The sequence below is a fragment of the Acartia tonsa genome, chromosome 1, assembly GCF_053477335.1.
Source record: "Acartia tonsa isolate MP-2025a chromosome 1, ASM5347733v1, whole genome shotgun sequence".
NCBI lineage: Eukaryota > Metazoa > Arthropoda > Copepoda > Calanoida > Acartiidae > Acartia > Acartia tonsa.
Window position 1 is genome coordinate 46,209,882 of NC_137260.1, and position 27,626 is coordinate 46,237,507.

The 27,626-nt window shown below is 31.4% G+C and overlaps 1 protein-coding gene across 3 annotated transcripts in view; it reads right to left on the reverse strand.

The window, feature by feature from the left end:
* Window positions 1-24,006, reverse strand: part of LOC145321930 (uncharacterized) — an 83,967-nt gene extending 59,961 nt beyond the window's left edge. For all 3 annotated transcript variants that reach the window (XM_080163605.1, XM_080163596.1, XM_080163615.1), the window contains exons 1-9: window positions 23,953-24,006; window positions 17,659-17,728; window positions 16,513-16,614; window positions 15,587-15,679; window positions 10,537-10,613; window positions 9,914-9,955; window positions 8,909-9,548; window positions 8,464-8,540; window positions 8,003-8,220 (exon numbers count right to left, since the gene is read on the reverse strand). In XM_080163605.1, coding sequence (XP_080019731.1) covers window positions 8,003-8,220; window positions 8,464-8,540; window positions 8,909-9,548; window positions 9,914-9,955; window positions 10,537-10,613; window positions 15,587-15,679; window positions 16,513-16,614 — 1,249 coding nt within the window. In that variant the 5' untranslated portion in view covers window positions 17,659-17,728; window positions 23,953-24,006. The remainder of the gene's footprint in view (window positions 1-8,002; window positions 8,221-8,463; window positions 8,541-8,908; window positions 9,549-9,913; window positions 9,956-10,536; window positions 10,614-15,586; window positions 15,680-16,512; window positions 16,615-17,658; window positions 17,729-23,952) is intronic.
* Between the last annotated feature and the right edge of the window lie 3,620 nt (window positions 24,007-27,626).

Below are 27,626 nucleotides of genomic sequence, written 5' to 3' on the forward strand. Positions count from 1 at the left end.
TTTAAGTTTTTTGTTTTAATATTTGAGGAAATTGTCTGTAATACAATGCAATACATGCTTATTCAGTATGGCTGAGAATTGGTTCTTATCCAGCGGATATTAATCTGTTTCTAAGCCATTCTGGAATAGGTTTTAAACCCAAGAAACTTTATAGCTATTACATAAAGTAATCATGTTAAGTTCTTTCAAACCACTGTTTATCTCTAATTATAATTTTCATAAATAATTTCTTGACCGATTAGGAATTACATTGCAATGAAAAGTGAAAAATCTGTAGGTTTATCATTAAAAATAACATATCATTCTAAGCTTTTTACATCAGATTATAAAAAATAATCAAGTAAATTAAGTGTTAAAGGGAACATAGACATACCCTTAAACCCTAAATGTTTTAGCTTTAAACGAACTTACACCTTTCATTTTTATTCGAAAAGAACGTATTGAGGTATATATTATTATTTATTCCTTAAACACTGCATGCTATCAATATTGAAAAGTGTAAAAACATGTAATTCCACTGGAAAATCAGGCAAAAATTTTGGCGATTTTCCTTAAAGTTTCTTGTTTAGCACAGAACTCCCCTCCCCCCAAACTCGCACTACATTGTTTATCAAATAAATTGAAAATTAGTTAGTGTAGTTTTTCATTTGTTTGTTAGGTTAGTTTATACAGTGTGTTTTTTTTTATGAGAACTTTTTTGAAAGCAATTTTACCCCACTTATAGTTATCAGAATTTAATGATTAATGGCTTATTTTCTTCGTTTTTTAAGGCAATTAATAGAACAACAAAGAAATGTTTCAGTTTTTATTTAAAAAGTACAGTAAAATCTAAAATTCAAAACTTAGGTGTCAACATCTAAAAATGGTTTTAGCGCATTTTTCTTATGCTCAAATAATCAACCTTTTGCAAGAATGGCTGCTAAACACTTCAAAGTTGAGATATAGAGCTAAAAATGTATACAGATACTATTAGGGACATGTACTAGAACATATCAAAGTTTGAAGGTCATATCTCAACCAGGGAGGGAGTACTGGCCCCCCAAAGTCGACTACAGAAAATCCATTTTTTAAGAAAAATGCGCTAAAACCATTTTTATATGTTGACACCTAAGTTTTGAAATTTAGATTTTACTGTACTTTTTAAATAAAAACTGAAATATTTTTTTGTTGTTCTATTAATTGCCTTAAAAAACAAAGAAAATAAGCCATTAATCATTAAATTCTGATAACTATAAGTGGGGTAAAATTGCTTTCAAAAAAGTTCTCATAAAAAACACACACTGTATTTGGTACTTGGTTGCCACACAAGGTTAAGGCACCGCAGTTATCATCCCCGCAGGTTTTAGTCATTGAAAAAACTACCCCCCTCCCTTATTTTCCATTTATTTTTAATAATAAGGATGGGGAGGGTTTAGTGCTAAATAGACACTGTGAGGAAAAGTACAAAAAAAATTCAGAATTCTAAAAATTTATTATATTTGCATGTAAGAATTTCATAATATTTGCTTTCAACCAAAACCAATAAAATGTGAAAAATTTCAATTTTCTCTTTACACCATCGTTCTTACTTTTCTTTTGTATATAATATCATATTCTGACGAAGATTCCTGTAACAATAAGAATAGTCAAAGAAGCCTAGCAATTCTAGAGAATAATTGAAGTGCAGAAAACAAAATCCTTATATAATAAAGTAAAAGGATCTCTTTCTGTGTGTGTGTACTGATTGATCTCACTTACCACTGAACTGATAGGGTTCTGCTTTACAGTGAAGCTTTCCATAGGTCTTTGGAAGGTTTATAACTATTTTGGGTGTGGGTACCAACCCCCACCTATCAGAAATCACCTCCCCCCTCCACCTAAAATTCCCCTAGAGGACTTTAGGGGGCGTAGCCGCTAGTATCCTAAATAGTATAGGTAGCTTTAAACTTTAAAAGAGACTCTAACGCGTAAAGATAAGAGCATCGTATTTTGACCCTTTAAGACAACCTATCCTCAAACAACCTTAGTTGACCCTACATTAGTTCAATCTTTTTGTTATCTTTATACTCTCAAATAACTGTACAAATTTTTAAAAACTGTTGCCATAAAGCTGATAAAAGCAAAATACTATATATTAGTTAAGATATAAAAAAAGCATGATTCAATTCTTTAACGTCCTACACAGAATTCAAACAAGGATTGCAATATCAATAAAAGCGAACAAATATGACAGACAAACGAACATGATGAATAACAACGCAATATTCTGAAGTCTAAACTAAATTATTTGTAAATTTAATATAAAATTACTGAAATAGAAGATGCTTAAAACGGACATACTTACATTTTGAGACCTAATTATAGAGATTTTTCAATAAATCCGTATGGACCGAATCCAATTATAGAAAAGTTTTGCCTTTAAAAATGTGTTTCTTACCACGCAAAGTTTTGAGTCTTGTCAGAGAAATCTTATATTTTCAAAACAATACTATTACTTCATACATATTCAAAACAAGGACAGTTTTGCACATATGTGAAGAAAATATATACTTAAATAAAACTTAAGTAAAACGAAAGAAATTTATATTTATTAAGCGGTTTAATATCCTGTAAAAAAACATTTAAAAAGTGTTTTCAGTACAAATTTTATATTTTGTTTTTCGAAAATATTTTTTAAAGAAAAACAAAGCTCTAAAAAAACGAAATTTCGAACATTAGACTTTGTTTAAAGAATGTATTTGCGATTAAAATAAAATAAAATGCTCTTGAAAGAGGTGTAAGCATAAAACATTTGCCGCTTTTTGACCCCGTTTTCATTTTGGCTAAGCAGCACAATAGAAAAAGATTCTTTGTTGAGCATAAAATATCAGGGGTGTGAGGGATAAGGCAATTTTTTTAGGCCAAACATAATATTCACAGCTAAAAGAAAATAGCAAATTGTAAATTGTATATTATATAACTCTGTGAAAACTTTTTCCAAAACTGACAATAGATCGAATTGTCAAAAAAGTTCCTGGTAGGATTCAGGAAAAATAAAGGGATCTAAAGGGATAAGACAATGGCCAACAAAATGATGTACATCCCCAATGATTAAATTATAATTAGTTGTTGAAATTTTATTATAGGTGCATTATTTGCCAAATGTACCACTTTTCTGCACTACCTCTCCGATTTTGTTAATACTCTATATTTTGGTCCGTTGGGTCATTCAAGGATGCTGGATGGCCAAAAAAAAGTTTTAGAGTCCCTGGATGTCTAGATATCTAGCTATCTATGAAGGTAGGTAACAAAAATGTAAAAAACAACCATTTTTTCACAATTTTAAAAATTAATTTTTTCATCAATCTTACATCCAATCTATACATTTTATACACCAAAATGATCGTTTATTCATGTAAAAAGCGCACATAATACTATTTTGGCCAAAACTCTAATTTTACAGGGTGTCCAACAAAAAGTGTATTTTGGATATCTAGCGTAATACCCAAAATACCTGTCCGAAAAAAATCATTTTTTTTGGCTTAAATCCTGTGTTTTATCTGTGTGCATATGTGGTATATAACGGTTCGGACCACCTGGGACTATAAGGTTGTCAAATTTCACTTTGGGACACCCTGTAAATGTGATTTTTGTGTCTGTAGAGCTAAAACTTGGTCCAAATTGGCTATTTTTTTCAAATTACTCTAATATGTGTCTTAGTATGTTTGGCCATAGTGTTTTCTGACCAGATCAATATTTTCATATTTTTTGGACACCCTGTATTTTCAAAAAAAGAGAAAAAAAATTTTAGTTTTTTTTTAAATTTTTTTTCTATTTTTAAGTTACTTAAAACTGTCATATAGATACAGATTTTGACTAATAACAATAATATTTGCCTATTTTACAATTTTTTACACTTTTGGGACACCCTGTGCATGTTTTTGAAAAATGATGGTTTTTGCCCATTTTTGGGAGGAAGGAGTCGTTTTAGGGCCATAGACTATTTCTTCATTTTTGTAGAACTTTTCAAGACACATCATTTGTTATTTATGCAAAAACCGCAAAAACCGAACCGTTTTGCCGTTATTCACCGCCAAAGGCAGAATTTTTTACATTTTTTGCCGTTCCTGAGGTTTTAATGGGCATTTGTGGTAAGAAGACGTTGATTTATCAAGATAACTGTGAAATACTTTTATTTAGGCATTTTAATTTACTAAATTTCATGTGAAGTAAATTTTTTTGTATATCCAACCGATTTTTGTCAAAAGGAATTTCAAATGCACATAATTTATGTTTCTTTTATCACTTATGTTATAGTAATTATTTATGTTATATTCACTTCATTTTCTTGTTTTAACAATTGAAATCCATCTCGACGAAAAACGGTTAGCTGCACAAAAAATTTTACTTAATATGAAATTTAGTAAATTAAATTATCTAAAAAAAAGTATTTTAGAGAGATCTTAATAAATCAACGTTTTCTTACCACAAATGCCCATTACAACCTCCGGAACGGCAAAAACGCAAAAAAATTCCGCCTTTGGCGGTGAATAACGGCAAAACGGTTCGGTTTTTGCGGTTTTTGCATAAATAACAAATGATGTGTCTTGAAAAGTTCTACAAAAATGAAGAAATAGTCTATGGCCCTAAAACGACTCCTTCCTCCCAAAAATGGGCAAAAACCATCATTTTTCAAAAACATGCACAGGGTGTCCCAAAAGTGTAAAAAATTGTAAAATAGGCAAATATTATTGTTATTAGTCAAAATCTGTATCTATATGACAGTTTTAAGTAACTTAAAAATAGAAAAAAAATTTAAAAAAAAACTAAAAATTTTTTTCTCTTTTTTTGAAAATACAGGGTGTCCAAAAAATATGAAAATATTGATCTGGTCAGAAAACACTATGGCCAAACATACTAAGACACATATTAGAGTAATTTGAAAAAAATAGCCAATTTGGACCAAGTTTTAGCTCTACAGACGCAAAAATCACATTTACAGGGTGTCCCAAAGTGAAATTTGACAACCTTATAGTCCCGGGTGGTCCGAACCGTTATATACCACATATGCACACAGATAAAACACAGGATTTAAGCCAAAAAAAATGATTTTTTTCGGACAGGTATTTTGGGTATTACGCTAGATATCCAAAATACACTTTTTGTTGGTCACCCTGTAAAATTAGAGTTTTGGCCAAAATAGCATTATGTGCGCTTTTTACATGAATAAACGATCATTTTGGTGTATAAAATGTATAGATTGGATGTAAGATTGATGAAAAAATTAATTTTTAAAATTGTGAAAAAATGGTTGTTTTTTACATTTTTGTTACCTACCTTCATAGATAGCTAGATATCTAGACATCCAGGGACTCTGAAACTTTTTTTTGGCCATCCAGCATCCTTGAATCACCCAACGGACCAAAATATAGAGTATTAACAAAATCGGAGAGGTAGTGCAGAAAAGTGGTACATTTGGCAAATAATGCACCTATACCCAACTTATTAATTTAACCAAACAAAAATCATCAAAAGTCCCCAAAGTTGTTATGGTAACGAATTAGAAAACGCTATTATAAACTTGGGGTACTAGTGTAATAAACAGCCCAATATCCACTTCCTCCCTTGGAAAGACGAGCCATAATAAATGTTAAAACTGAAGCAGACCAAATTAAAGGTCTGCTGAAAAAAGTCTACGCCATCTGAATTACGTGGAAAATTGAAATATATGCTTTTAAGTTTGACGAACTTATTTTCAACCCCCCCCCCCCAAAAAAAAATAAGAACTGCTGCTTTAGTTTTAGTAGTTATAGTAAGGGGAATGCCTTGGGCCAAAATAGGTGCAACTAATTTCCATAAAGTGAAAGGTCGAGCTATCAAAGGGTTAGTTTTACATATGTTTGCAATGAATCACTATTTTATTGATGTTGATTGTTCATAGTTATTTATAGGACATTAAAAGAATTCCCCTGACAAATATTTTGATTAATATTCTTTTATAATGCATCTATTATGAAGACATATGTTGTATAAGTAACCAAGGACATGGCACTAGCAAGCAGTCTAGGAGATATATATATTTAAAGCAGCGCAGTTACTCTGTCACTTGCGTCTAGCTGTACGTCCGTCAACGTCACTGTTATTTATTTGTTTCTTTATAGATTTTAAAACAGACTTGCTAAAATTAAACTATTATCTCGTTAAGGCTAAATCTTATTATGAAGTTTTATTTTGTTCTAAACTCTTTATCATCTTGTTATAGCTACGCTTTTTATGAACAAATTATTCCTTGTTTTAAAACAATGCCTATATCTCACTCAGCAAGACTTACATCTTTCTCACTCTCTCGCTATCTTTTTCGGTATCTGTCTATATATTTTTTTAAAGGCAAAGATTTTCTACATTGAAGTCGGTTCGTTCATTTGTAACTATTAGCTCTTTAGGCCTGTTAGAATTAATTTCAAATTTGCCATGCTAATTTATGAAACACTTAGACACAATTTAAATAGCATAGCAACTCTTTAATCTTTACCAGATAGTCGGTATGTCAATAATATTTTTTTAACTTTTACTATGTGATTATTAATCCGCATTGAATTTGGAACATTGTTTCCTACGGTGATTAGGCATATCTATAGTTATGTGTGTCTATATTAAGCTTCCTGCATTTAATTTGAAAATTATTAGTATTAGATTCATTGTTGCTCTTTATCTATAAATGTTAGTTTTTCTTACCTACAGAATTGTTAAGCTCCGTTTATGTGGATATTGTCTTCCTTATTTCAGCAAAAAGCTCTATTGCTACACTTGTTTAGCTTTTTATCTATTTTTTTTCTCATTATCTCTACCTGTCTATATATTTATCTTTCTTTCTTTCTTTTTCACTTTTCTGTCTTTTGTATCTATCTATTTAGCTGCTCTTATAATTGAAATCTTTCTTTTATATGACGTTTTTTTCTTCTAATATTTTTTACTCGATCCAATTTAAATTTTTTTAAATTTCAAATGTTAATAACTATTGCATTTTTAAATTGAATTTTTGTATGATTTAAATAAGAAGGAAGTTGTATTTAGCTAATAAGTTAAAGCAATAGTTTTTATAGCTTTTTATCTTTTTAAAAGTCACATGTCCAACATATATAAACCGCTATGAAACAGGGATGACGGCATAGGTAACTATATTATCATAACACAAGTATGTAGGCATAATGCTTTTAGAATATCATAAAATGTCATCCATGACTACTTGTAATATCTAAAAATCCTCATATTTTCAATCAAAAATCATAACTACATTAAAATATCAATATGAAGATCATTTTTAAGAAAAGTTATGATATTTCTTTACCTATCCTTGGTTCCCTGTTATTAAATAACTATAAAAGGGCAATTACATATTACGTGAAATTGTAAAACAAGATACTGTATATAACAGTAAAATGATAGCTTTAAAAGTGTCATATAAAGTCTTTTTTTAAAAGAGTAGTAGTAAGGGGACTTTATCAATTAAATAATTAAAACCATATTGCTGTTATAAGATGTAGGTAACTGTTTTACTTTGATAATATAATCTTTATTTATTTAATTTTAAAAATAAAACTAATTTAGTTTACAGTCCTTAGTAACAAACAAGAACAATAATTCGTCCATAAGTTGCACAAACATATAAACACAGACATATGCACGTCTAGACCTTAAATACCGAGTTTTTCTGCTACTTAAAATAAACTAAAAGAAATAAAATAAAATAATACTATTTTATAAAGTAGTAAGATTTTTTCGTACGTAGCGAATGGGGTTCCTAATCGCTTAACATATATGGATCTCCTTAACACAGTGAAGCTATTTATAGACCTGCGGAGGTTTTTAACTATTTGGAGGAAGGGTACACTCACCAGCAAAAGAGAAATCGTCTATATAAAAATGCTCCCCTCCCCTTAATAAAAAAAAATTTTTACTTTTCTTTTTAAAATTAAAAATGGGGTGCCTCTAGAGGCCTCTTGGGGGCGCAGCCGCTAGTAAACTATACGTTATCAAAACTAACCTTTAAATGAGGGTTCGAACTCATGATACAACAAATTAGGAGCACTGAAAGCTGGGTGCCTTTGATTCTTGCGCCTTCTGGGTGGGGGTGGTATCCCTCCTCCACCTCCTCCCAGAGGATTTCTCTTGTTCCCCTTGATGAAGTTGTTGTTGCTGGTTGATTTCCTGCGGCCTCCAACCGGCTGCAGTGGCTGTTTTCCGGCTCCTGGCCTTTGACTTCTGAAATTGAAAAGAAACTAATAGTTCTGTTTCATGCAAGGGACATAATTAGTTATGAATCTTTCTTTAGGATCAAGGAATGTTTATAACTCTTTTTTTAGAGGATACCTTCACCCTTCTAAGAGAAATCGCCCTAGAAGGTTTTAACTAACCTCCCCCCTTTCCACAAGTTCCTCTATGTTGCCCTAATTATCTAAAGAGCACAGCCCCTTGAAGTGAAATCCTTATCAACAAAGATATTACCTGAGTTCATTGTTGTTAGGTCTTCTAGGCCTGCCTCCAGGTCCTCCAAAGCCTCCGGCGGGTCCAAATCTGTTAACCTGAAAAAATTATTTTGAAATTGAAAACCATCCTATCTTTCAGACAAATTTAAAAGTGTTTTAAGACAACCACAATAAGTACTACTAAATACCTATGATTTAATTATATATTCCCACAAGTGGCTTGTTGAGTACTGATAACCCCTCTTCCCCTTTTTCACATAAAATGAAAATAGGTAGCGGCCGTATTTTTTTCTTACTCCTGATAGGGTGGGGGGTGATTTAGTGATAAACCAAAAAATGCAAAACTATTTTCCCCTTCTGTTAAATTTATTTCCAAATAAGTGGGGGTATGGATTTCAATGTTCAAAATGGTGCTTTATGTGATAGCGCCAATATGTGTGATAGCTAGTGTATATTCTACTTGCCTGATCTCTAATCAACACATCAGCATTTTGATCAAACCTCCTTCCTTCCAGAAGCTTGTTAATCTGGAACGGAGTCAGCTTGGACGGATTCTGGAACCTGTTTGCCTGTTCCATCAACTTCTGGAACTTGGGAATGTTGCTCTTGCTTGGACCCTGAAACTTTGCTGGTTTTGGGTAAATAGGCTTTTTGGGGTTCTTTTCGGGTTTCTGGGGGATGTTTGGCTTCTGTAGTTGACCTGGCAACGGACGTGATGGTTGATTAGGTGGTGTAAGGTCAATTGGCAAGGGTCTGGCAGGTCTAACTGGGGCTGGCTGGTTATTTGGTGGATTTAGGTTGTTCAACAGTGAAATTGGTGGTTTCAAATCAGCTGGCAAAGGTCGGGGAGGCGCTAGTTCAGCGGCTAAATGTCTAGGCGGTGCCACTGTTAAATCAGCCAGTGTTGGTCTTTGTGGCTTAGTATCAATTGGCAGCGGTCTGGGAGTTATTGGATCTGGTTTTCTTTCAGGGAAAATATAAACATCCTCTTCATCTTTTTTATCAACAAATGGCAGCTTGAGGTCATCCTTGACTTCAATGAATGGCAACTTTACGTCCTCTTTCTTGACTAGTGGAGAGCTTTCCGAACCCTCTTCTAGTCTTCTGAAAAACAATGAGATAAAGTAAGTAGTGCTTTCTTACAAAGTGCATATTGAGCACTAAAACACCCTCCCTTTTTTAAATAAATGGAGAATAAGAGGAGCTGTACAGCTATTTTTATCTATGCCTAACCCCTGCGTTAGGACCTAACCCTGCGGGGCTAACTAACTTAACCTAACTTTAAGAAATAAACTACCAAATTAATCCAAAATAAGGTAGGGAGTTCTGTTCTCGACTGGGCTAAATAAGTAAATAAATAGGGACTTTTAGACAGAAACTTGTAAAAGAAGAATAAACTATCATAATAAAATGATTAGTCGTTATATTTGGTGAAGTTTTTAATCCTTTAAAATTTTAAGTTTTTTTACCTTTTAGAAACCGCAGGGGTGCCTCTAGGTGGGGATTGAAACCTGAAACATGATATTTTGAATTTAGGTTTAGCATATAAAATACTTAAGATTTCCCTTATTATAACCTTAGTTATTAGTTGTAAAGCTTCTCTATAATTCAATATCTCTCTCCGTCCATCAGTCAGTCCGTAATGCTATGGGGGATGAGAGATTTTCTATACAAAAGAGCATCGAGTTTGTGACTTACTTTGTCCGTCGGTCTGTCTGCCATGCTACAAAATATAAATATTAGATGTAAAAACACGTGTCACATGTTTTGTGATATTTTCTTCAATACAATCATTCTTCATTTCAAAAAATATTCTTCATATCTTATTGCCCATATACTATCCTTGATTTTTGTGCTTCGCTACTTATTGTCATGATATGATTTAATATAATACAAAACCTTCAACAAAAATCAAAATGTTGGTTGTCTGATGGGTGTTACTTAACCTAATACTCGGGATTTGGGACAGAAAGAAGAGATTTGGCCCTCCTTAGTTAACTTCGATTTTTGGACCTGACGTTAGAGTGTCATGGACAGCAGGCACGCCCGTATTAGGTTCTAATATGTTTTAATTTAATGAATGCTCTAATACCTGGATAGAGTTCCCCTGATAACATCTTGGAAGCTTGGAGCTGCCTGGCTCTGGTAGGATCCAACTCCATCTGGACGCTGAAATAAAAATATTATTGTTATTCTTCTTTGCTTTTAAAAACTTATTCTAAAAGTGTAAATAGAAGGAAAGGGGGGACTTGAGAGTTTTACAAGTTCTTTTTTGATTGGTTGGTTCAAAACCAGAAGTGTCTAAACTTTTCAACCAACAAATTCATCATACTTTTGGGGTTATCATTTTATTCATCATTGAAGATGATGTCAGCTTATCATCCATTGTCTTATCCCTTATAAAGTGTATTGATTATACAATATACATTATCATAAAAGATATCTGTTCATATATTATCTACATTTCTTTGCTTTGTATTTTCATATCCTTTTTTAGTAGCGAAGCTACTCTATAATTCACTTTGTCCGTCCGTCAGTCAGTCTGTCAGTCAGTCAGTCCGTCAGTCCGTCAGTCCGTAACGCTATGGGGGAAATGGGATTTACTCAGCTCCTATTAAAGATAGAATTCTGAAATTTTTTGACAACATTCCCATCATTAAGGAGCACAATTGACTATAAAACATCATTGGCGGTCGGACCGATTTTTAGCAGGTTTTAGGCTATTTTTATATTTTTCACATTTTTCTCCATATCTTCAGTGTTTATGGTCCGATTTTCAAAATTTTTTCAGTTACAGACATCAAAATTAAATTTCCCGTCGTTTAAAGAAACAACCATGAAGGCCAGACTGCCATTTTAGCAGGTTTTAGGCTATTTTTATATTTTCACATTTTCCTCCATATCTTCAGTGTTTATGGTCCGATTTTCAAAATTTTTTCAGTTATAGATATCAAAATTTAATTCCCGTCTTTTAAAGAAAACAACCATGACGCCCAGACTGCCTTTTAGCAGGTTTTAGGCTTATTTTTTATATTCTTAACATTTTTCTCCATATCTTCAGTGTTTATAGTCCGATTTTCAAATTTTTTTCAGTTATAGATATCAAAATTAAATTTCCCGTCTTTTAAAGAAAATAACCATGATGGCCAGACTGCCTTTTTAGCAGGTTTTAGGCTATTTTTATATATTTAACACTTTTCTCCATATCTTCAGTGTATATGGTCTGATTTTCTAAATTTTTTAAGTTAAGGATTTAAAAATTAATTTTTTGTCGTTTTAAGAAAACAACCATGGCGGCCAGACTGCCTTTTATCAGGTTTTTGGCTATTTTATATGTTTTACATATTTCCCCATATCTTTGTTTATTTTGATCCAATTTTCAAACTTTTTTGGGATATCAGTATCAAAATGATTTTTCTCATTGTTATGAACATCTTTAACATAATTTACTTTGACCATCGTCATCATACAAAATAAAACAAGGTTTCATGTTTATTTTATCCAATAAATCTATTCTTGATTTTAGTAAAAACCTTTTAAATCTACTTGTACGTATTCCCATCTACGATTTTTTGTGCTTCGCTACTTATGGATGTTGTCATCCTTGTTTATAATACAAGTTGGTATCATATTTAAATTATGCTCAAGTTCATATTGCACTATCAGTAGAATCAACCTCATTTATTTAATTGTAAGATAAATCAAATCTACCACCAAAAAAGTTTGCACAGGACATTCTTGTGTTTTATATTATGAAATTTTAAGAAACATCAATTTATCTATATATACAATAAGAATAAAGCAAAACTGAGTTATAGAATATTGATAGACAACCAGAAGCAATTTAAAAAAAAAAACAATTACAAGTTATGTATATTTAGTTGTTTCTTAATATTTATAAGCTGAAACGTTACTTGTAAAATCAATTATACATTTAAAAGTCTTTTAAGGATTTTGGGAATTTACACTAGAAACATCTTTAAAGATTGCTTTTAGGACCAAAAAAAGAATACTAACAGTCAGTCAAAACACATTTAAAACTAAAAGTTTTTACAGATAAATATTTGGTATTAACATTTCAGCCATTGCTTTTATTATTAATTGATTTTATTTGAACCATTGTTACTGTACAATCCATAGTATGTTATTTATTACACATACCTAATTTATAAAATGCATACATGATACACAACCCCATTATTAAAATTCCTACTGGATCTAAATAGGTCACGACTAGCATACGATCAAGTGTTTCCACAATCAAAACTTTAATCATTGATGGATTTAGAACCAGATTGTCATTTACCATGATAAAGTATCACTCGCTGGTGACAAAAATAACAATACCCCTCATCTAATCCTTTTACACTATCCGCTCCCCTCCAACTGAATAAATGAATTGATAAACGAAGTCCATATTAGCAAGTTAAATTGTCGACAAATTTTCCCCTGTCAATATATCCACGTGTATCCTATATCCATTATGAGTAAGCTGATAATCAATGACCTGTATAACGTTGAGTTGTCTTTTGACAAGTCACCCGACAGGGATATTTTAAAATAATCTAATTGTTTTGTGAAAACACCAGAATGCCACACAGATGGACATATAAGATATACAATAATACAACAACTTTGGAATAAAACATACAACAAAAGGCTTTTAATGACATTAAATGGGATGCATATTATATTTTGTGTGGATTGTGTTCTGCTTTAATTCGTGAATATTTCTAGAATAATGTGATTTAAGCCCTTTGGTAGTGTTTAAATTGTAATTTTTGTGTCTGTATAGGTTCTTATTCATATATAGATAATATTATGAAACAAGGACGTCCAAGAGGTAGGGGAAGAGTGTTCTGTTCATTCATCCCCCGTCGCCCTCCAAAAAAAACTAAAAACCTTTATTTAACCCCCCCTCCGCCCTGCATAATAAAAAGTCTATCTCCATTAAAAAGCCTTTCAAAAATGAAACGTTCGGCTAACATTCTTTTACATAATAAAAATATTTTATAGGAGGAGTAAAGTTTCTGGTGGCCCTTTATCTAAAGAGGGATGTCCTACCTTACTGACTTAGATATCCTAAACATTTCCTATGTCTAAACTAAAAAAATATATATAGAATAAGTTCAATATATAAAATCTCTAAGTAAAATTTTACTCTCCATCAAATTTTGATATAATTTTGTGTTAATTCAAATGTAAAATATATCATGTTCCTGTTAGTAGACACTTCCCTGTCAACATATACAAGTTAAATACAAGTTAATTTTTCCATATTGAATAGTTTTCAATCACATCGTATTATAAGTATTATAAAGAGCTTTCCGCGAATAATAATATAAAAAACTCTAAGATTAAATAACAAAACTGGTATTAATTTCAGGATTTTTAATTTAATAATCGTGTAAAAATGTCTGTAATAATATGATATACATGATTTTTTCTGACTGAGAATTTGTTCTAATCCAGCGGATATTAATAGGTTACGAAGCCATACTGGAAAAATGATTCTCATTCATTTTAAAAATTTAATCTAAATAAATAAGTCATTGAAAGAATACCTTGAAAAGAATAAGCAGAATTGAAATAAGACAAGTATATAAAGAATAAAAATACTAGAAATTGAAATTATCCAACAAACAAAGGAAACCAATGTTGACAGGGTTTATATTAGTTTCTGGTCACAAAGCACAAAGTAAGGAAGAGTGAATTCATTTTCATCATGAATTAAGGGATAGGACAACTGTGTCAGTTTGTCTGTGTGTACAAAAGGATCTCGATAACCGCTAAACCGATATGGTCCCTCTTTACAGGGTAGCTTCTTATAGGTCCTGGGATGGTTTTAGATTATTTCTTTATTATAAACTAGCGGTTACGCCCCTAGAGGCCTCTAGTGGCACTTTAAATGTTTTTTTTGTTCAAGTCTGGTTATGTTTATAGGCTATTTTTCTGCCCGATCAAATGCCTTCAAATAAAGAACCCTTAGATGCTGGGGGCGCATCCGCTATTATTAACACAATTTGTTATATTTTACAAGTATTGCTTATGAAAAATTTGAATTTATAATTGCAAGTGGCTTGTAACAATTATTTATCTTAGATTGAAATATCCCTCTGTATCTCTGAGTTTTGCTAATTGTTTTGCAAAACATATTTATGTAATAAATTTGCACAGTGATGCATATGTATATAGGAGCGTGAACCAGGAGACGGAGGGGGGATATTATCACCCCGGCCTGACAAACTGTTATAATGTTAAATATTGTCAATACAAAACTCTAGTTGAAAGTCCCCCAAAGTATTTAAGCAAACGAATATAATATGTTTTTAAAATTTTGTGTACCATCGTTATTATTCAGTTTAATAGCCCCTCCCTCATATGTCTTAATAGAGCTACTTTTATGAAATGCTAAATAATCGACATTAACATTTGAAGGAGGATCTCGTGCTAAAAATATAGAATAATCTGAAGTACTTCATTCTTTATAATCTCAAGACCCCTCCTAGCTAATGTCTGTGCATGCCCTTGTGTTTGTGTACTTGGATATCTTGATATTTCAAGGATAATTTGTTTAGAAAGTCTGTCTCAAGAATTGCAGATAAATTTTTGCAAGAAATAATGAATCTTATTATGCATATTTTTGTCTGCAAATAATAATTAATTAGTTGGTTCACTTCTAGCCTCTAAGAACTTGACTTAAAGATGAAGGTTTTCCCTTTCTACGCCCCTTCCCAGATTCTGACTTATTGAAATACATTTTAAGATAATTCATGGGTATTTAAAAGAAATACGGTGCTTACTTATTCTCCAATTCCTGAGTCTAGCTTTATGTATATTGTATTTATATCAATGATATCCTTTTTTTACATGCAGCCTACCGTCTTAAAATTAAATTCAAAGAAAGAGACAGCGTAAAGTGGCTCCAAAAAATTAAGTCAAACAATAAAGTTGACCAATGAGAGGCCAGTATACATTGTAAATGACCAATGGTAAAATTTATACTTGCCTCTCATTGGTTTTTTTTATCGTATGACGTCTTTTTTTGTGCCATTTAACGTAGACTCTGAAAGAAATATACTATTCTAACAGTATAAGCAAAGCCCTGCAGGTTTGAAGCCCAACCTGTAATGTTTTTTTACCTGTAATGGCAGATTTCCTGTGCCAATGACGTCATACTTCCTCTGACCATTGAAACTTGGACTTCTTATTTGATTGGACTTTATACGGAAATTCTAAATAATATGCATTGAGTTATTGTCACGGATTTTAAGGGAAAGAACAATGGAAGATGAATAAATGCATACCTACAAAAATTATGATAAACAAGTCCTTGAATTTATTGGTAGAAAAGGTTGAAAATTGTTACTTCCATATTAAGATTTAATCTTTCCCGCAAAACTTTTAACCAAGCGAATAGCAGAGCGAGATTGGGGGAAGTATAATTTACAGCTCGTTGTCCACTCCCTCCTCGCATTTATAGTAGAGATCTGCATATCTAATAGAAGAAACAAATTTCAACATCCCAAATTTTTGTGGTTTTCGTTTTTGTAATGAAACTATCAATTGTCAGAAATTGATTAATTATATATATTTGTATATTTATGCTTTAACTTTTACCAGATGAAACCGGAGCAAAAAATGTACATTTTTCAAAATCATTATTTTCGTCAAACAGTATTTTTGTAATAATTTAAAATTTCTTTTTCAAAACCAATGAACATTAATAAATTAAACAAATAGATATTATTTAAGAATTTGAATAAGAAATAAATTATGTTTATTTAATGATATGAAAAGCTATTTATAATTAATGGTTTTTAAGATTGATTAATATTACTTTCATTTATATCAGTTCTTTCTTAAATTAGGTTAGGTTGTGTGAGATGAAAAAAAAAAGATTTATTCTTACAGTTTTGGGCCTAAAAATTCTGAGAGGACGCATCTAATATAAAAACAATAATTTTAACTTTTAATGTCTTTAGTTATGACGCAATCTTTTTTCTGAGATTCGAACCCATGAAGCGATGATAACGCTACATTTTACGCAACAGTCGCGGGTTAATACCTGTAAAAGAGACTCAATGAGTTGTCTTCTCTGAGCGCTAGCCCTGTGGGTCAGAGTGGCCAGGCTGCATATGCAGGCTAACAGCAACACCCAGCTTTTCATCTGGAGCACAGGTTAAAATCATCAGTTTTTATATGATTTTTAAAAGTTTACTAAAAGGAAAAAACAGGAAATAATTCAAATATTCAATATTGAATCATTACAGTATCGAAAGAAAAACACAGCCTATAAATCTTAAAATAGATAAATAATAGCATAAGTGCATCGCATACCAACACACACTTCTACATGCGTGTTTGAAAAAAAAACAGTTTCCTATTTGTTAGAATTTTTCCACTTTCTATCCCTTTATCATTTGATAGCTTGAAAAAATCATTACGGTACAATTTTATGATATAATTTAAACATTTAAAAATTGTGTGCTTATTTGCAGCATTAGGGTAATAATTCTACTTGTAAATCACCATAATCATCTGTATAAGTAGGGTCATTAGTAAGGTCAAAATCAACTCAAAAGGATGTTACAAAAAGTCATGAAAAAATGACAATACATTTGTTTGATACGTGGGCTGTCTATGTAAATAATGCAACATGAAATCGTGACGAACTACCCAAACTTGCCATGTTCTCAACCAAAGAAACAAAAACACTTTCCAAGAATGCGCTCTGAAAAAAAAGATTTATAAAAAAAACTTTACATAAACAATCTGGAGGCTGAAATACATCACTTTTCTTAAAAATAAAATGAAATATTGCATTTTCTTACCTAACAAAAAGTTAAGGGAATTAAAGCTGCTTTGGTAAAAAAAAAACTTAAATCTTTTCTGATGGTTTCGGTTTTGGCAAAAACTGTGTAGTTAATTTTTAATTAAATAAAACCAATTAAATTGTATTATATTTTTAAATTAAGTTAATGTGTTTTTCAGCTTTCCTACTGATCACGATAAACACTTGAATACGTTTAAAATCACTTTTTACCGAAATAAAAAAAAAGCTAAATTCAATATTACTTTTGACCCCTGAAAATTGTCTTTTCTGGGAACTAACAGTTTAAGAGATATCAAAGCCAGTAGTGACAGTCGCTGAAGTTCTGCAATTTAAATCAATTACAAGAAAATTGTAATTCTTTAAAAACTGATAATTCGCCTTGATTGATAGTTGAAACTGATTGCTGGATTATTATACAGATGTTGGAAGATTTTTTTCTTATTTTATCCTGAGAAATTATACCATTTTCATACATAAATTATACTTGATTTTAAAAAAATCTTAATTATATCGTATATATTCAGTTTTGTCACTTTCTCAGTATCAGTAAACACTGTACTAATTAGGTTCTTCTTTTATTTTGCAGGAAAAGCTTTAATAGGTCCCGTAATTTTAAAACCTACCAGGAGAAATGTCCAATGAAAACATAATCCCCCACCTCTTAAAAAATGTCATTCATACCACTAAAGATGCCACTAGAGGCTAATAGCGCAGCCACTAGGTGACATGCAGTTTTGTAATTTACTGTCGGCTATGCTAAGGGGGATTTCTCCTGGGATGGTGAAACCCTCCCATAGAATAGTTTTAATCCTCCCCTGAATCTCAGAGAAGCTTCACTGTAAAGGGAACCTTATCGGTTTATATATGATTAATTTAGTTTTTATCTTTTTTACATAAAATTCATTCTTCTTTGTTTACTCAGGAAAAAGGGAATGTGATTCTTACATACAATTCTAAGTGAAAATGTCCCCTTAACCCTTTTCCTTATTTCTCCCCTTCTTACCCACTTCCCACCAGTTTTATAAAAAAACAGGTTTTACGCCAACTAAGTATCTAATTTTCGGCAATTTCAAATGAAATTAATTGTCTGAATGACAGCCCCTGGGTTTACTAAGTACAAATTTCTCCCATTTGCCCTTATCGCATGAGAATATCTAATAAACTATCATGTAAACTAATTTAAATGTATTTGATAACATGGATATGTTATCTCTTACAATTTATTCCAATCAAGTCCCTCAGGGTTAATTATTAATATCATAGTATGTATATAAATCTTCAGGAACGTAGGGATATTAAAACATAAAAAAAACTAATAAAAAGCATCTAATTCAAAAGAAACCGAATGTCTGTTTGTCTCTCTTTCTGTAGGTATTTGGATCGATCGTTTTGCAATTTTTAGAGATGTTTCAAATTGGTCCAGGAAAGGTTTCAAGCTGTTTAAGAGAGAGGGAGTCCGACATCCCTCGAGAAATAACCCTTGAGTCATTTTTCCTAATTATTAATTTAAGAAGAGATAAAAAAGGAAAATCAATTGGTTTTATTAAAAGATTATTATTAATGTATATATGATTCAATATTGTGAGCATAACCACTGATTCCTATATCCATGTAAAATCTGCTAAACTCATCAGATTTCCCTTTTTAACCCAAGGGCTATGACCTTGATGCAGCAAGTGTTGAAACAAAACAACCCAAAGTAAATGAGACAGTTTTTAGAAGCTAGGTACGCTATTTAATAGAAATGAATTTTTAGACTCATTTTTTTTAAAGCAATTAAAATAGTATCCTATGTAGATCAAAACTTTTGTTTTAGGCATTAAATAAAATGAGAAGCATAGTTGAGTAATATTAATTATCGAGACGTTTTCCGTCAAAGAATTTTGTCCTGATAATTTTGATAAATATTCAATTTTTTCTGGTGTTAAAAAAATTGACTTTAAAAATAAGGGAGAGGGGTTTATATGCTCACTAGGCACTTTGAGGGAACGCACCAGTGTCGAACAATTAGCTTTTATCATAAGAAAAAAAATTAGCTACTTTAAATGTAAGGATGATGAGTGAATAAACATCAAAGAAAACCACGTACTAAGTATGATGATGATATAACCAATTCATCTCTACTATATGATTTATATTACATCATAGAATACTAACGTATGCTAAATGAAAGTCATAATGAAATAACGAGCCAAATAAATTGAACTATACTACTAAATCATAACTGTTTAAATGCTACAACTTTTTGTGATGATAAACATAGATTAGATATAGTTTGGTTTACATATGAAATATTCTATAAATAATATTAATTCTAATCTGTTTAATGAACATTTCAGTTAATTTCTTGTAAATGTTCTTTTTAAATTATTGACAGGAAAAAGTTTACTTTATTAAAATCTTAGTAGTTTGGTTTCTTTTAACTAAACATAATCTATGTGATGCAGAAAAAGCTACTTTACTATGGTTCTATAGGTAACTTCATATTCTATTCATATACAGGGTGGGGCACATAAATCCGGACTTTTTCTAATTTTGAAACAAATGAATATAAAATCGTCAATTTTAAAGATTTTATTGAATTTTAAAAACTGAGAGGTAAAATAGGTATATGACTGTTAGATTATTCAATAAAATCGCCGCCAGCCTCAATTACCGCCCCTACCCGCCCCCTGAACCGTACGCAGGCCCTGGTCATCATGTCCCTGTACAAGATGGCGAAATTCTCCTTCATAGTGGCAATGAGGGATATCTTTTTAGTATCAGCACGTCTATTGGATCGTGCTTTAAAGTAGCTCTGGGCTCAATAGTCCAATAGATTAAGATCTGGGCTGCTGGGAGGCCACATTTCCTTAGGGACGTGAGTAATCGCAGGATCCAAATTACCATCTTTCAAGCTACCCTTTGACACGGCGGCTCTTATTTGGGCCACAGTTGAGCTAGAACGACGTTTCATATCTTTTTGGAATTGGCATGAAGATTGAGCTAGGGTTGTCGTCGCAACCCATAGTCTAAAACGAGATTCAAGATTCCATATGGGCCTCCGAAGACGAGAACCGTGAAATTTTCAAGATTTTTTCGTTTTTGACATCTCACAATCTGCCACGTGTCACTTGGCCGGAGTACTACGGCCAAGCTAGTTGGGATTGGGAGCTCTAGTCATTTCTAGTACCTAACTTATGTATCTAACAGTACCTTCAGCAAGTTTCATGAACAACGCGCGCAGTCCGAATTTACCTTGTTGAATATAAGCGCGGCCAGCTCGGAGTACACGTCCTACATCGTTCAAAGATTTGTATGGGTAAAAAGGTTATTACCTAAGCTTTCTATAGTGGGGTCAAACGTCCTGATCGGTCAAGTAGTCTTGGCGCTATGGCCGTTTAAAAAAAGTCCGGATTTATGTGCCCCACCCTGTACAATACATAATTAAATGTATATATTATTAAGTTTAGAAATTGGATGACCCTGCCTTTGGGCTTATGAAGTTAAAAGGTACATTTAGTACAAGTTTAACAAGGATAACAACTTTCATAAACTAAAAACTTCAAAATGACTGAGAAATACAAAAGTTTTAAAACAGATTGAAGTATTATATTGATCGCACAATTCTGTCGTTCGAAAACCAATATTTTTACAGTCTTTTACAAGTATATATAGCTGTTTTGTATATAGTTATCTATCGCATCCTAAAGACAGTTTTCCGCGGATAGTACTATGCAAGCTATATCTAACAAAACTGGTATTAATAATATTATCTTCATTTCATTATCTGTAGAAAATTGTCTGAAATACTATACGAGGCATAATTTTTTAGTATGTCAGAGGACCGGTTCTAATCAAGCGGATTTAAGTCAGTTTCGGATCTAGACTGGAAAACATTATTTATTACAAAAATGCTTGAATTTATTCTAATGCATTGTTTTAAGTCTAAGTGTAATTAACAATTAAACTGCTATTGTCTTTTAATTAGATCTTTGAATTAACCCTTAACTTGTATTCTTTAACTTTAATCAAACCTTAAACTTAATCTTTAACCTTAAAGGTTTCTTAAGAAGTTTTTTACTATTTTCCACAATTATGAAAATATTTAAGCAGGACTGATAAGGAACTTAAAATAAATCAAGTAAAGTAAAGGCATAAAGTAATGAATTTTAAACTTTAAATTAAATTTATAGTACTAAGATTTTATTTTTTACAATTTTTTACGAGGACAGGCAGCCGCGCTTTCTGGGTCTGCAGCCATCCGTCTAATATTTTATCAGCAACCAAGCCCTATTTTTCAGTAAGTTGTATACAAAATCTCAGTAAATGCGATTTAAAAAACAAAAACGATTAAAATTTTAAATCTGTACTTTACTTATTTATACAAACAAAATCAGTCCACTAGCTATCATAAAATCAATGAGGAACATTAAAAAATTCTAATGATATCGTGAAAATTAAACATGATAATTCGACACATGTTCATGATTTGTTAATAATTTTGCTGGTTTTTGATGATTGTTTATTTATTATGTATGTAAGGGATAGTGAGATTGGCAATAATTTTAACAAAATTTAGATTATTTTTATATTTTGTCTAAGTATTATGTTCAAGCATATAAGTGGGCTTTTTTCATAGTGCCTCATGAAACATTAACCCCCACCCGTCAACATAATTGTTGAAACTATCTAAAAATATTGGGAGGAGGGGTATTTTTTCCTTATGACTAACCCCTGCCTAGGCCCTAATTCTGTAGATCTAACCAGGACCCGACCAATACTGACCTCAAGTAATAAATAACCAATTTTTCTAATCAATTTATCTCTGATTACAATAAACCAACTATAACAGGATATAGCCATTCAAAAAACAATACTAATGAATGCTAATAAACAATTTTAATGCTTAAATTGCATAATTTCTTACACATGTGAAATTTTCAATTGTTAGGAAACTTATACATATTTGAATGAAAAATTTGTTTAATTGTGCTCGCAAATAATATGGTAAATTAGGAAATAGTATTGTTATATGAATAATCATTTTTGATAGCGAAGCCACTCCATAAATATTTATATGCTTATTCCCCTTTTAATGGTCACCGTTTTAATGTTCTTGCAAATTAAAAGGAATCTTAAGCCTAACTGATGATACTATTTTTCAAATTTAAACTTAGCCATAGAAAATATTCTGGAACTAAGTATTATTGTTGATTTGATGTTATAAATTAAGATATCACTAGATATATAAGTTTTTTGTTATGATTGAGAAATTGTTTTACTGTATATACGATTTTTAAAATCTATTGCTCCCTAAAAAACCTACAAAAAATGAACAGGAATCGTTCTAGTCGCGATGATCTTTCACAAAAAGTTAGCGTAAAATGTTTTGATTTAATATTTAATTTTTATCCGAAATGTTATGAGATGTCCAAAGTAAATAATTGCAATAATATTTGGCCAGGAAACTGTGGTCAAAACTTAAGAAAAAATTCTGTCTCATTGTTTATTAAGAAATAAGACTTGGACAATTAAATTCAGGAGTGGCGAAAATTTAAATGTTTACAGGTTAAACTTTCAAAACCAATATATTAAGAGAAAATATAATAGATATTAATGTAAAAATGTTTGTGCATTTCTAGAGCATTTTAGGTTATATCAAATAATTAAGATTTACATGTTGTTTTAATTCTCATTAGATACAACATTATATGTTATATAGTTGGTATGCTCTGCTAGACCTTACTCAATGGTTGAAGAATGACCAAGACTGTTGTTTTAATAGCTGATGCCAGCTTGCTGGCCAAACTAACATTGTAAAAGACGTATAACCATTAATTTGTAATACTTGAATTGTAAGATTTGTACAAAATGTACAATGTTCCATTGATGTATTAAGCGGTGTAAAGAAAATATTTTATATCATCTTTAATATTGCTAGAGTTTTTATGGCCAAATTTCACCAAATAATATGAGAGGCACCATAAGTTTAAATCAGCAATAACTGAGTAATTTAAACTTTAAGTATTAATATTTGGTATAATTTTGATTTAATTCATAACTGTCTTCAATAACTTTATTTATAAAAAGAAAATTGTGAGAAAAAGAAAGTTAGTATTTCATATACATTTAAAGACTAAAATTTCGTGTACCTTTACAAGATTAACGCAGTATAAAACTGAAAAATTAATGTTAACGTCCAAACCCTTGTATCATTGTACATAATGTATGTCTATCCTTTAAAGATAAAATTGAGACATTTTTATCTCCTGTAATATCTCAACAACTCCTATACTTAAAATAATTGGTTTATATAACTGTAGGAGAAAAATAAAACGATAGCTCAATTGATAAATCAGTCACATTGAATCATAGTGAACCAAAAAGGATGACAACAACCATGAGAACGAAGCGCTTAAATCAGACGGTAAGAACAAACAAACGAACATTAACACTTGTAAAATATTTAAATAATCAGAATATCCTTTCATAAGTCAAAACTAAATAATAATTTTTTTTATTAAAAAGATATTGGTTACTGCATTGATACTTGGTTTTAGATATGCTTCATTATAGCATTGTACCTTATTGTCCTAGGAATAAATTATCAAATCAATAGGATAACAATAACCTTTATGTAAAAAAGTTTTGATTTTGAATTATTGAGTGTAATATGTATGAAATGGTAACCTAGAGACGGATTTTAAATTAAATGCTAGAAATCTTCCATTTTGTCATTTTTCTAAAAACAATAACAGATGATTAAAAACTTACTTACCAGGTGCTTTCCCTCACAATGGCCAACGAGCACAGAATCTGGCCCTTTCCACCCCCCTTCCCTCACTTAGTTTTGAAATATCTTTAAATGCATAACCCCAACCATCTATAGCCTATACCTGCGGATCTTCTTTGTATCCCATAAATCTAACCTAACCAGACCTTAAATTGTATATACTTTCAATTTATTTCAAAATAAGGGGGTTTTGTGCTCGACTAGGCGTTTTGAGGGAAACCAAAACTTTACTTTTTTACAAAAAAAAACATACACAAATAATTGTTAATAGTAAAACTTTTCTGATAAAACTGTATTCTATCTATTTTATACCAAATTGCAACGAAATTTTTTTGTAATAAAAAAGATGATTAATAAGGTTGCTGCTCTATAATTTTTTGTTAAATTAATAAAACTTCATAATAATAATTTTTCTGTAAAGGTAACATTAGTATAGTGTTATTGATGCGCTAATTATGAACTTTATATTACATGTTGAATGTCTCTATATGATGCAAGTCTATGGTATGAAATGGTATGAAACAAAACTAGCAACTTCTTAAGTACATTACATACCAACAGACCATCCGTTTAGAGTATCTTTCTATATGAACTTTTTATACAATCAAGGTTTGTTAAGAGTGTTATTATCCTGCAGTGTTGATCCTAATTATTTCCTTTAGCTTCATTAAACTACCAAAAAGGCGCCACAATATTTCACGCTTCTGAATTTTATTAAATGCTTTTTTGTTGTTGTTTATATTTTTTGTAAAAAAAATGCTAATATTTTATAGGCTTTTTTGAACACTTAATTTTCTTTAAAATCACTTTCTCACTTGTTTATGTTCTTTTGTGTAACATATATTTTTATTTATCTTGATATATTTTTCGAAGGTCATGGTGTCTCACGCATATCTTGACCGAATCTGTGGTAGACTGACGCGAAGTTCGCGTCACTTTGCTTCATTTGGTACGCGCATGGTAGGGCTACTCACACACACACACACATGGCGTAGGAAGGGCCAATAAGCTAAATACGGCAGACCATTGGGGAAGGGGAAGTAATAAATGTTTGTTTGTGTGTGTGTGTGTGTGTGTGAGTGTGAGTGTATAAGGTGTGTTATATCTTTTATAGCTTAGGAGAAATTATTAATCTAAGCGCCAAGATTTAAAACACCTTAAGGGTTTTACAATATCATGTTAAGATGTTTGTCTCCAATTGTGTCCGTCTGTTTATCATACTAGAATGTGTTATTTACAATTATAAAGTTCAGAGATTTTTTGTTGGTTTGCGTTAAAGATTTTTTGTAGGAATTAATATTATTTTAAGAATGTTATTACAGGGTTTGAAAAAAATAAATTAATATATTATTTGGTTTGAAAAACTTTTTTAAAAGTTTCCTTATTTTTTTTGTGGCTGGCAGTTTTTTTCAGTGCGATTCAGCGGCGGTTGTAGACGGTAGTAAAGTGTTGGATAGTTGCAGCCGACTGTTAATTTTCAACAATTAGTTATGTGATGTTCGGAAGGGAGAGTGGGGACAAGGTCTGGTTCCCAAAGTTTTATAATTCGTTTATTTTATTATTCGTTAGGTCAACAACTTTGTATTCTTTTATTGAATTTTGATTGGTTGGTTCAAGAGTTAAGTGTCTAAAAGTTCCAATCACTAATTGTAATCTATTGAAGAAATAATTTGTGTATAATCATTGGGGATGTAATTAATTTTTCAGTCATTGACTTATACCTTCAGATTTCTGGATGTTAGTCCACATTAAGCCAAGTTTTGTTGCAGAATAGTACTGCAAAATGTAGATTTTTGACGGCTGCTTTTTTAAATTGCAGAGTTCTGTAGTTACTGTTGGCAGTTAAAGGCGACTGCAGTTACAGAGTCCTTGTTATTAATTTAACATTATTAACTTCCAAATAAACATATAACATCAAAGAATTAAGAATTGGCCAAAACATAAAGTAATAAATTATAGTTCATGCATTTTGTACTTTTATCATCATATTTTATTATGAAGACCACCCTGTAATTCTATATTACTGCGGGATAAGACAATGGCCGATAAGTTGATGTACTTCCCTTATGTTGATACACAAAATTACTCCTTCTATAGATTACAATTAGTGGTTGAAACGTTTGGACACTCAACTTTATGAACCAACCAACAAAATTCAATAAAGTCCCCAAAGTTGTTAAGTCTTAGTCAACGAATAATAAAACATAATAATAAAAATTTGGGAACTAGTGTAATAAACAGCCCAATATCCCCTCCCTCCCTGATATTTCTGTGTATGTGTATGTTTGAATATATTAAAAGTAATGCATTTATGCAAAACATCTCCTCCTCCTATAATCTATTCATCCTCCCAAAATAACAAATTTCTTTTCCTTCCCAACTCCTCTTCCACGGCTACACGATGTCAGGGAGTAAGGGAGGGGACAATGGATCGAATATTCAATTTTTAGGAGTCTCAGACTTTGGGTACTGGCTTAAAGGGAATGTGCAAGAATTTAGCAGTTTCTGGCTGAGTTTGGGTACTAGCGCAAGAAATGCAACTACTCGCTGTGTTAGTTTTGAATATAGCAGACAGAGATTAGTTTAAATATAAATACACGGCCCCCCTCCCATACTCTATTTCACCTTCCCTTCTCCCCCACCTTCTTTTTTAAAGCAGACGAGAAAGGGAAATGGAGAAGGGAGGTGGGGGCAAGGGAAATAAACAGGATAAAAAGGGCAGGAAGGCGTGCGGGTCATATTCTTGCCCCTTGCCCCCACCTCTCTTTTCCCTTTCCCTGTCATCTGGAGAGTTCCAGGGAGATTTTTCTAGTAATTAATTACAGAATGGTTATGTCAGTCTGTAATACTGGTAATCTAATTTTTACATGATTGCTTTTTTTCTTCGAACTTTTTTCTTAGTTTATGGTTTTTTAGATTTAATTAACAATTCCTTTACAATGTACTCCAAATTTTCTGGATTAATCTGGATTTCATGGCCTTTCTTTGAAAACTCCTAAATTGAATTAATTGCCCATTGTCCCCTCCCTTACTCCCTGACACGATGCAGTGTTGCTTTGAATATTGCCAAGATTTACATACAATAATTGTTCAGCATATGTTATTTCAGAGAGTGAGGGGACAATGGACTGTTTATTACACTAGTCCCCAAAGTTTTAAATAGCGTTTAGTTAAGTGTTCAAACATTTCAACAACTAATTTTAATCTACAGAAGGGGTAATTTTGAATATCATCATTGGGGATGTACATCAATTTATCGGCCATTGCCTTATCCCTTTAGATCCCTGATATATTATATTCGATCACTGAAAAGTAACGAAGCTGCTCTGTATGTTCGTATGTCTGTCTTACATATTTAAAGCGAAATGTGGTTTCCTCAGTCTTTTTTCTTATACCAAATGAGTATCCTATTTTTAATTTACTTGGTCCGCTGGTCTGTCGGTCATGAAAATTAACCAAACCCCACAAAATTGAAGTATTTTCTTGTCGTCAAGCTATATATCGCCGCATTTTTGTAACCAGTACTTAATGTTATTCGTTTTGGTAATTTGAATCTAAATCAAACCTTATC